Below are 11,265 nucleotides of genomic sequence, written 5' to 3' on the forward strand. Positions count from 1 at the left end.
TGAGTTCACTTCAGTACAACTTGTCGGACTGAGCACAGAACTAATTCCTTAAAAATCATTTCCAATTTTCTGAAAATTTCGAATGTAAAAAATTTCAAGTGTAAAACGTAAAATTCTAGATTCGTTTAATTTTATACAATATTTGTACATTTCCAAGACGAAACTCCACATTGTTTTTAATTTTTTTTTGAATAATGTCTTCGTATCGCGATGTTCGTATGGTTAAGGTGGCTCGCAGTCTCTTGTCCTACAAGAGCAGAGTGAATGTGCGTGCGTTGCGTGCGTTTTCCTCGAAGTGCGACAAGCCCAAGGGCGTTGTTGTGGGCGTGTACCAGAAAGATGGCGACAAGCCCATTCGATCCTCGGAGAATGCTGTGCTGCTCGATGACGCTGTCGGTGGCAAGATAATGAGTTTGATACGTGAACGTGGCATGGACGGAAGGCCAGGCAAAGGACTGCTCTTCAATGGTCTCGAAGGTGAATACTCTACGGTGGCTGTGGTCGGCATGGGCGTGGCAGGAGCTGGCTACAATGAGCTCGAGGAACTGGACGAGGGCATGGAAAACGTCCGCATTGCGGCGGGCACAGGAGCGCGAGCCCTGCAGCTGCAACGCATGGCCGAGGTGCATGTGGATGGCATGGACTTTCCCGAACAGGCGGCCGAGGGTGCCGCATTGGCGGTGTGGCGCTACAATGCCAACCAGCGCAAGAAACATCGTTTGGCCACCCCGAAGTTGCACATGTACGGCAAGGGCGATCACGATGCCTGGGTGCGTGGTCTGTTCAAGGCGGAGTCACAGAATCTGGCGAGACGTCTCTCCGATACGCCGGCGAATCAGATGACGCCCTCCATCTTTGCTCAAGCTGCTGTGGATGCGCTGTGTCCGTGTGGCGTGTCTGTCGAGGTGCGCTCAATGGACTGGATCGAAGATATGAGCCTCAACTCGTTCCTCATGATCGCCAAAGGATCCTGCGAGCCCCCGCTGCTGCTGGAGTGCACCTACTGCGGCACCGCGCCCGAGGAGAAAGGCGTGCTCATGCTGGGCCAGGGTCTGACCTTCCACAGCGGTGGCCTGTGCCTCAAGCCCAAGAATGGCATGGACATCTATCGTGGCGCCATGTCCGGAGCTGCCGTCTGCGTTGGCGTCCTGCGCGCTGCCGCCGCCCTCTCGTTGCCCATGAATATCACGGCCGTAATCCCGCTCTGCGAGCACATGCCATCGGGCATGGCGGTGAAGTGTGGCGATGTGGTGACACTGCTAAATGGCGTCACCTTGGGCATTAAGAACGTCGACAAGGCGGCGGTTGTTATGATGGCAGATCCCCTCCTCTATGCTCAGGCGAACTTCAAGCCGAAAATGATCTTGACCATTGGCTCGGTGGCGCGTGGCGTCAGCTATGGCCTTGGCGGCAGCTCGACGGGATTGTGGAGCAATTCGGCGTACCTGGCCAAGCAGTTCCGCAAGGCTGGCGGCATCACTGGCGATCGTATCTGGCGCATGCCGCTCTTCCGCTACTTCAAGGAGATCATCACCAGCAACTCAACGTATGACATGAGCAATTGTGGCCGTGGACCCGCTTCGTCCTGCTTGGCGGCTGCCGTCCTGCATTCGCTGGTGCCGTGCTTAGATTGGGCGCATCTGGATATTCGGGGCACCGGCATGACGACCAAGGTTAATCCGCTGCCGTATCTGCTGAGGGATTGCATGACCGGACGGCCAACACGCACAGTGATTCAGTTTATGTATCAAATGGCCTGTTCCCAGTCTTGAAAAGTAGTTACCTCTCGATGCATAGACATTTATCGTGTATTTAGTATAGTATGTTATTTGGAAGTCATATTACTTTTTTTGATTTTGGATTAAAAATGATCAGATTCAGACGATTACCACAATTTGTTTTGCCTTGACAAACCTGCTTCGTCGTATCTGCTCTGTCGTTTTCAATTACTCAACATAGCGCAGGCCAAAGGGATGGGTAAGGGGAATGAGAACGTGTGCAGCTGTTGATTGAAGCGCAAATCGAATTTACGACCATAAACGCTGAGCTTTTCTTAGACGCGTCAACGACGCGCAAAAGTATGCTATGCAAAGCTTATATTGCGCTGTGTGTGTGGGGCTCAAAAGAAGGAACACGTTCTGACGGTTATATTTCTATGTACACTCTATAGTATAGCGTCTATACCTTGTGTGGATGAGACTGTTGGGTTGTATTGAAGTGAAGCTGAGAAGAAATATCCATAAGTTCATTATTCATATATTAAGTTCATACAGATATACATATAATTTAATAATTTGTTTAACCTATCATATTTTGAAAATTAAATAAATATACTATATATGAAATAATATATTATATATTGGATACAACAAAAATAAATTCAACTATAAGTTAAATAAATACATTTTAAAAACATATACATATTTTGTTGGTATGCTTTATATACAGTGAACTGCTGTGAACTTTGAAATAGCAGTGCTTACGACTTACGCGTTTAAAATTGCAAAATACTATTATATACGCAACTTCGAAACAAAATTTTATTGAATGTATTACTTTTTAAATTATTCAACAATTTTCCTATTTCCATGTTCCATTTCACAATAATAATGTGATCAACTTGCAAATCGAAATATGCGACAAATCCAGTTACACCAAAGTTTACAACTCTACAATAAATAAATAAAATCTTTATAAATAGTAAATGAAATAAAAAATTATAAATAGTTTAAAAATAACTTTCATTTATTTACAAAATTGATATAGTTCATAGCAAAAAATGATTAAAAGCGATGCTAAAATATTGACTTAGGTGTGAATCTCATTCTTTTTAAATACAGGGTAACTTGTAAGTCTTTTTCGCAGTTGAACAACATTTTCATTTACAGCTCGGCAGACGTATAAATGTTGTCTGATTAGCGTGTGTCAGCAATTGATTTTGCACATTTGATTGAGTGTCTTAAGCTGCGCCTGATGCCACGCACACAGACAGCGAAAGGCAGACAGAGAGATAAACAGAGAGACAGAGCAATGAAGACAGGTGTGCCTGACGTGTGTGCGTGTATGAGTGTGTGCGTATGTGTGTGTGTGCTTGTGGCATTACATAGCCGGCTTATCGACTGCTAGCTTAGCTTTGCTTGCAACTCATCAAATTACCAAAGCCAAGGCAAGTGAAGTCAAATCAGTCGTCAGTCAGTCAGCCTTTGGTCTTTGATGTGCTTGAGCTTTGGCGTTATTATTTACCATAAATTGTTTGGGCTTTTGACAATGAAATTACCTTAAAGCTGTTCAATCAATGGCATTTATTGTGCTGACTTGATTACACCTGTGCTTCTGCCTCGTGTCTACCACAAATGCGATCGAGTATTGTACACTGTGCTGTGTTTACTTTAGAGTGAAGCATTTGTGCGTCTGTTTTGTGCCATGCAACGAGGCATATGACATTAGGACTAATCACAGTCGGAGGCAGAAGCAATGCTCTGGCTCAATATTTAATTTAACCAACCGGGAAGGGAATTTGTGCATGTGTATGTGTGTGCTAGTTGTGTATTTGCAAATGCAGATTTTGGCTGCTCGTATTTGACACTGCTGCAGCAGCTGCCGGCAAAGCTTGCTTTGCTTTGCTTTACAAACGGAGCAATCGTAGCAATTGGAACCCAAGCGCTAAAGACGTTGTCCCTGCCACCAAAATACGAATGTGTGTGTGTGTGTGTTTTGCTTGCAGCATTTGCGCACAATCAAATTTAATCTCGCTTTCAAATGTCAAATCACAAACTGCTTGATTACACATTGAAAGGACCCGAGTCCTGAGTCCTTGTTTGCATGCATGCATGCAAGGAAAAGCCAAAATCCAAAGCTAAACAAGAAGCTGATTTTATTTATTTAATGGCTTGCCTGATGCTCACCTTTGGCTTGGACAAATCTGGCTTACAAATTCATTTGCTACATTGATTAATTAATGCTAATTTACGAAAATTCCATTTGGCCATTAGCCGCAGCCAAACACAACAACAACAGCAACAACAACACAAAGGACGAGCCTCGTTCCGTCTGCATCTGTTTTCTGTTTCTGGTTTTAGTGTGTGCTTAATTTAGTGCTTTAGTCACACCACAGACACACATATGTCCTCAGATGCTTAGTCGTCGTCGTCTGTATTTGCAATTTACTATTCCACAAATTTATGGCAAATTCCCACTTGTCCTTTGTCCTATACAACTTCATTTGCCAGCCAATGACCGCTAAACTAATCAAGATTATGCTCGTGAGTGCGAAACAAAAGATTTAAATTACAATATTCCTTGCCAAGAAAAACAATTTTCATGACAGCTTCTCCTTGATGCTTTATGGAGCTTATCAAGCTGAATGAAATGTAGGAAATTGAATGATCACTGGGCAAGAAAGAGCTAAGAATACTCTGTAAGAAACTATTTATTATTATCTTAATATTTATTATTACTTATTTCTTTATTACATAAGAAAATGTGCTAGGAATATCACTGATGCTGAAAAGCTTTCTAATGACAGTAAAGACTTATGTTATAAGAGTTTTAAGCATAAATCTGTATTTTAAAAGATACTTGCTTAGCTACTTAGTAGTCAGAATTAGGATTCTTCTTTGCGACTTACTTAAAATACTTTGTGATAAAGAAATGTTTAATTGCAATATATATTATATGTAATAACCTGTTTTCTTTCTCGCATTTAAAATGCAGTTTGCATTTTACTTTTACCTGGTTGACTATCATTTTTGTATTTCTATTTTACTAAGCTATTTACTTCAAATAATTTTATAATTGAAAAAAAAAAGAATATTGAACAAAAAGATTTTGTAATATACGTGTGCTACTCTTAATTACTAAATACTTTATACTTTATTTATATTGTCTCTTTTAAATCCAAGTAATTTTTGTTCATTTGTCTTTTTATTTAGTTTTAAATTCTACATTGCTGAGCAATTTATTAAAAAGTTGTTTATAGTATGTAGTATAGAAATTGACCAGAGGTACGATTTAATTCAAAATTATACTTTTTTAATATTTTTATTTTGATAAATATTTTTTTATATTTTTGACTATTGTTGTTTTGTGTGAATTTTGGCATTAACAAAATGTTGAATTATATTCAATTTTGTATTATTTTTAATTGAACATCATTCATTTTTGAAGTCATCGCAATTTAATGTAATCCTGAGAGGGTTAAAAAACGTTTTATGTTTAATATCTTTTTCCTCTTACTCGTATTTAAAATGCACATGACTTTTGCTCAAATTTATTACACATATTTTTTATTTAAGGGGTATTTTTATAAGCGTGCTTATTTTGCCTTGCGAATTATTCAAGCGTCAACTGTCTTGCTTGTGAAACATTTCTGTCAAGTTTAATTTAAGCTGTTTTATGTAGCTTTTTTCTTAATATTGTTGTGCATTCTAGTTAATAACAATGCTAAGATGTCGTTTGAAGAAGAGACTGACATTTAATAACGTTTATATAGATACTCCTTTGGGAGCTTTATGCGATTTAAGGTTTTATTGGCCATTTGGTTGTGCATAAGAACATTGATGGCTGCAAATATGAGGGGCAAATTAAAAAATAAACAGACACACACCGAGAGTTTCTTGCAATTGGCTAAAATGGTAACGGCAATTGGCTGAAGGCGCATAAACGTTTGCTCCCCGGGCCAAGCTAAGACACGGGTTGGACTTGGACTTGGAGTTGGACTTGCCTGAGAAAGAGAGAAATGTACGGATTTTATTGCTTATTTGTTAAATGACTTGAAAAAGTTAATCAAGCGTGATTTTGATACGCCCCAGAGATAACGAATTATAGCCATGAGTGTGAGTGTGTGAATACGTGTATGAATACGAGAGTGAATGCTTAGTGAATATGCTTGCTTTTGTTTCTGTTTAACTTTGGCCACTTTTGTTTACGCTGTATTTCAATCTTTACGCCGCTTATTCAACAAGCTGTTGTTGTTGCATAAGAGTGTTGAACTCGGGCCACTCGGGGTCCCATAAAAGTAATAACAAAAGCAAAGCAAACATATAGCAAATCGTCGGCGACACCTGTCGACGCCGTTTTATGAATTAATAAAGACGCCAAAACTCAAAATCAGCTAGATGTATGTGTGGGGGAAAACGAGGAAAACCGAAGAAAATGTGTGGGTGAATTGCCAGCCAGGTGGTCCACGATGAGGATGAGGAAGAGGAAGAGAAGAGAGGACGCCATCTGATTGTGCGTTCAGCTTATTAAACGCATTTTTACAGCGCGCTTAACAAGAATTTTCACTTTATATGCAAACATGTGAAACACTATAAACAAAGGACGCCAATTTGCACGCACACACCCACCCACACACACACATACACACATCCTCAGAGGGGACACACACATACACATAAACTCATATGCGCCAGTTGTGCGAAAAATTTCCTTTCTATTAAATTTTACAGTAAACTGAATTTACACCCAAGCAAACAAGAACAAAAACAGCAGCAACAACAACAAGACCCAAAATAACAACAAAGAAGCAGAAAAGCAACAACAACAACAACTGCAAGAAGAAGAAGAGCGCGTTATTAAACAGCATGAAAATTGCCAGAGCATTGAAATTGAGGGGGTTGCTCTCAGCGGGTGAGAAAGGGAAGGCAAGAGCTGAGCTGCCTGCTTCTTTTTTTTCAGCTTTCGCTTTAGCGTCATCTTCGTCTCTTCTTCTTCGCATATTGCCAATGCGAGTGAGGCGAGCGTGTTATAAACAAAATGGCACAAAATGGCGACACCTGCTGTTGCAAATTAGAAAAATAAGATGTTTCATAAAAAATGAAATGTCAGAGGCAAATGCGGAAGGCGCACAAAATACAAACACACCCACACACGCACACTCACTGAGGGAACAACAGGTGAACCTGGCAGGGCAATGCTGTCAAAAAGCCAGCAGGGGACGTTCTGGCACATTAGCAAACAAATTCGAAGCCAAAATATACAATATATGAAAACAGGCTGGCGAAATGGAAATTGGAATGGATTTGGGCTTTAATGTGTGTTGGCTTACTCCTCCCCCCTCCCCTTCACACGCCACGCCACACCCAAACAAATGGTTAGTTCGCCCACAACTTGGCTACAACAACAGCCCCATTACTCAAAGGCCAAGCAGCAATTGAATAGCGTCTCAGCTGTGAAGGTAAAACGGCAATTACATGAGTTGAAAGTTGCACTTTTGGATTAAACAGAAAGAAGAATTTGCAAATAACCTTACTAATATTAATCTTAACATTACCAATAGTAAATTAGTACATTAAATATATAGTAAATACTAGAAGTAAATTGTAAACAAAATAAAATTAAGAACTAACACAATTTCAAAACAACTGTTTTAGAATTATAAATTTCATAATAAAGTGTTTTATTAAAATTAAATTACGATTTGAAAATGCATATTAGGCGAATAAAAATAAAAATCATGGATTATAAGAAATTCAAAAATGCAAAAGAAATATAAATTTAGTTGAATTAATATTATGATAATATAAAAAGGAAAATTTTAATGAATTCAATTTACTTAAATTAATGTAAATATGATTGAATGCGTTGATTTTTATTTTAGAATTGTATTTTTATCGTTAGTATACACACCTTAATTAAAAAAAAAGAAAACCGAAATTATGTATATAAAAGGAAATAATTAAGTTCAGTTGTAAATAAATAAAAGTATATCTAAACCTTGAACAATAGGAATTGGCATTTGACAAAATTTTCTTGAATTCACTTCTCTAAATCAAGAACTTAAACCATTTCGAATTTGAAAATAATTATTTTTTATGTAATGTTTACTTTGAGCTGTCTATTTAGAAAAAGTAATTCTTAAATTTAAATTAATATAAAAGTAGAAATTTGAAAAATTTTTAAAAATAAGATTATGAAATAAAAGACTCTAAACCATAAACGAAATTTAAAATTAAAAAGTAAATTCAATTTATTTATTATAATAATAAAAGATAGAAGAAATTTTTTACTAGGCATCAAATTTTTGTAATAAAATACTCAACCTGACTCTTCTAAAAAAATTCAATTCTTACAACAATTTGTTGCAGGAATTTCATTTCCATTATTTTACTTGCTCCTCTAATGTCATAGTTACAAATTTGTGGAATCAAAAGTGACCTTAACCAAATTGTATGCGAAACATTCAGCTGGTGTCATTGGCGACGACATTTGAGTACAAATTATGCTAAACGCAGTCAACAACTGCCACAATGCTTGACCCTTGAACCGTGAGTTAACCCACAAGAGGTGGGAGACGTAAGGAATACGGTGGCTGTTGCTGTTACCTTATCAGCCATTTGCTTACACCGATTGGGCACAAAAGTCATTTAAAGTTAGCTGCCAGTTAGTCAGGTTGGGTTTCTGTTACCATTTTCGCATTCCTCCACTGCAGCCGCAGACAGACGCAGTTCGAGTCTCGCAGTCAAAGTCGCAGTTTCATTCACTGTCTCGAGACTCAGGAGATGCAGCAGCAGCGACAGCAACAGTAGCTGAAACTGAAGTTGAAGCAGCAGCAGCAGCAAACAAACAGAGCAAAGGAAACAAATCTAATAAAATCAGCAGATGATGGTCATTAGACCGAAAAGTAATTTCATTTATTCGCAAACTCGATTTGTTGCTTTGTAGCCCGAAGAGCGCACGAGTGCGCCTTGCCGTGGTTCAAATACACTCACATTCACTCACACACACATTCACTTACACTCATACTTTCCCTCTCCCGCTCTTCTTTTGGCCACTGTCTCGTTCGCTGTCCAAGTAATCGGGAATTGGAAACAGGGGCCAGGGTCTGAAAGCCAAAGACACTGAGCAAAGGGCAAAGGGCAAGCACAAGGGTAGAAGAAGGAAGCGGGGGGTTGAAGAGGGCAAATCAAAGCAGCGAAGCGTTCAACCAACGGCCGCGCATAAAAACAAACAACGACTGCAACATAGGAAGAAACTCAAGTGAAGACCAGACAAAGTGAAAAATCGCAGGAGAAACAACAACACACAAACATACACACACACACACATTGAATGGGCTTTGCTTATAGATTCCTTAAGCAAATTCCAAAGACGCGTCGTTAAAATTTTCGGCACTAAAAACACAGACGGATTAGTGAGCAGAGCAGAAAGCGGATCAGGAGTTGCACACGCTACGTTCGGGTCATAAAAATCGTTGGCCAACACACACACACACCCTCGCATACACCTGAAATAATGGCAAAACAATAAAATGCCAAAGAGAGCGAGAGAGAGGGAGAAAAACTGTAGCTGCTGCTGATGTTGGCCAAAAAGTTGTTAGCTGGAAATTTCAATGGGCAACTGAAATGGACAAAATGTAAATGAAATGCTTTTAAAATGAAATTTACTGCTCAACTCAATACTCTGGCCAAACGACACCAACTGCTCCATTGTTGTGCCTTTTGGCCAAAGATGACCGGCCATTTGTAACGGCACTTAAACGGAAATGAAATTAAGCGCAAAATGTGCCAGTTGCCAGTTGCGAGTTGCTCGATGCCATTTGCTCTCTCTCTCTCTCTCGCATTCTCCCTTTGCACAGCTGCCGTGTAATTGAAATATGCGCTTGGCCGCTTCATCAAATGTAACCAGACTTATGCTATCTATATAGTACACACACGCACACTCCCACATACCCACACATGTGAATGCGGTTATTCATCAACTTTCACTTGACTCATTCAAAATGCAACATGCACTCAGCAAAAGTTGAGCAAGTTCGGATGTTGGTTTTTCATTTGCACAAAGTCAAGCACAACAAAATCACTCACAAAAATATGCCACAAGTAAGCACACATACACACACATGAATATATACGTGCGTGTGCGTGTGTGTGCGTATTATTTATGGTTGTTGCAAGTTAAGTGAATTTGTCAAATATGCTTGACTAACTCTTGAAAAAGTTTGCAGTTAAATGTAGTTGTCAGTTTCTTCTTTTACGAGCACTACCTGCAACTTGTGGCATTCACTTTTGATTTGATTAGCAAGTTCTTATTTGATTTACACGATTGTCCTAAGTGCACCATCTCTCTTGTTGCTGCTGCTTACAAATTGATGGGCATTTAAGACATCTTCGTCCATTTGGCTGCATCAATAAAAATGCATAAATAATTGTGCACAAGTTGGACCAAAGTAATTGCATTGCCCACACGAAAGGATATCATTAATGGCATTCCCCCTTCGCTTCCCTGCGCCCAGTTTCCACCATCTTTGCTGAACTCTCTAACACTCCTTGACACTCTCGCATCATCCTTATGAACAATTCACGCTTGGCAACTGGCACAAGAAAAGCGCAAAGCGCATTGGAAAAGTTTAGCGCCGGCAATGCAAAAAAAAAAATGTGAAGCACAGCACAAAGCTGAGCAAAAAACTAACAATATCTTTTCTTTGCTGCACAGTTGTGAGTGCAGTCTGCCTGTTCACATAGTTTTTTCTAGTCCATGGCAGCGCTTTATACCCTTTTCATAATTAATCAAGCGGTGTATGCGCTATATTACGTATACGTAAGATGGCATCAAAGACTGAATCTTTCTTGGTTAGCTAAAGCTGAGAAAGCTGCGTGATAAATTCTGTTTTAAATTTATTTCTGTTAATAACACATCATAATATATATAATAAATAATAATACAATTACATTAGAATCTAATTGTATTAATATAAAATTAACAAACAATATTTTTTTGTAAACAAGTAATATAAATTCATGATTAGTATGCGCAATATTACGTATACGCAACGTAGAATTAAATGTAGAATCATTCTTGGTCAAGTAAAGTTAAACGGCATGTACAATCTGCATGGAAAATATAATTTGAAGTTGATTTCCATTATAATTACAATAATAAATCATTCAATTGAAGTAATGTAATTGGATTAATAACTTCCTCTTAAACAAACTATTTATTTTGTAAATTTATTTTGTAACTATTATATAGTAATATTAACTGAAGAGTTGAAAGTTGTATTTCCGATACGTAAGATAGCATCAAATGCACAATATTTCTAGGTTAATAAAAACTAAATAGAATATGCAGTCTGCATAAAAATATAATCGTATATGTATTGCTTTTATTAACAATATAATAAGTACTAATAATAATTAATAATATATATATATAAGAATATAAATGATTTACTTTCATAAGTATAATGCTTTTCAATGAAAATGATTTCTATATATTCTAAATTCATATATGCCAAATATAATATTAATTCCATATATCTTATAT

At 38.3% G+C, this 11,265-nt stretch overlaps 1 protein-coding gene across 1 annotated transcript; it reads left to right on the plus strand.

Moving 5' to 3' along the window:
- On the plus strand, positions 1-1,888 carry LOC132791063 (cytosol aminopeptidase). The gene has a single exon (XM_060799844.1). It carries the CDS (start codon positions 195-197, stop codon positions 1,770-1,772), a length of 1,578 nt encoding a protein of 525 aa, XP_060655827.1. The 5' UTR covers positions 1-194; the 3' UTR covers positions 1,773-1,888.
- The last annotated feature ends 9,377 nt before the right edge of the window (positions 1,889-11,265 follow it).

Source organism: Drosophila nasuta, chromosome 3 (assembly GCF_023558535.2).
Source record: "Drosophila nasuta strain 15112-1781.00 chromosome 3, ASM2355853v1, whole genome shotgun sequence".
Classification (NCBI taxonomy): domain Eukaryota; kingdom Metazoa; phylum Arthropoda; class Insecta; order Diptera; family Drosophilidae; genus Drosophila; species Drosophila nasuta.

Excerpts from the sequence above, each read along its gene's own strand:
- LOC132791063 (XM_060799844.1), top strand. The coding sequence starts at position 195 with ATGTCTTCGTATCGCGATGTTCGTATGGTTAAGGTGGCTCGCAGTCTC.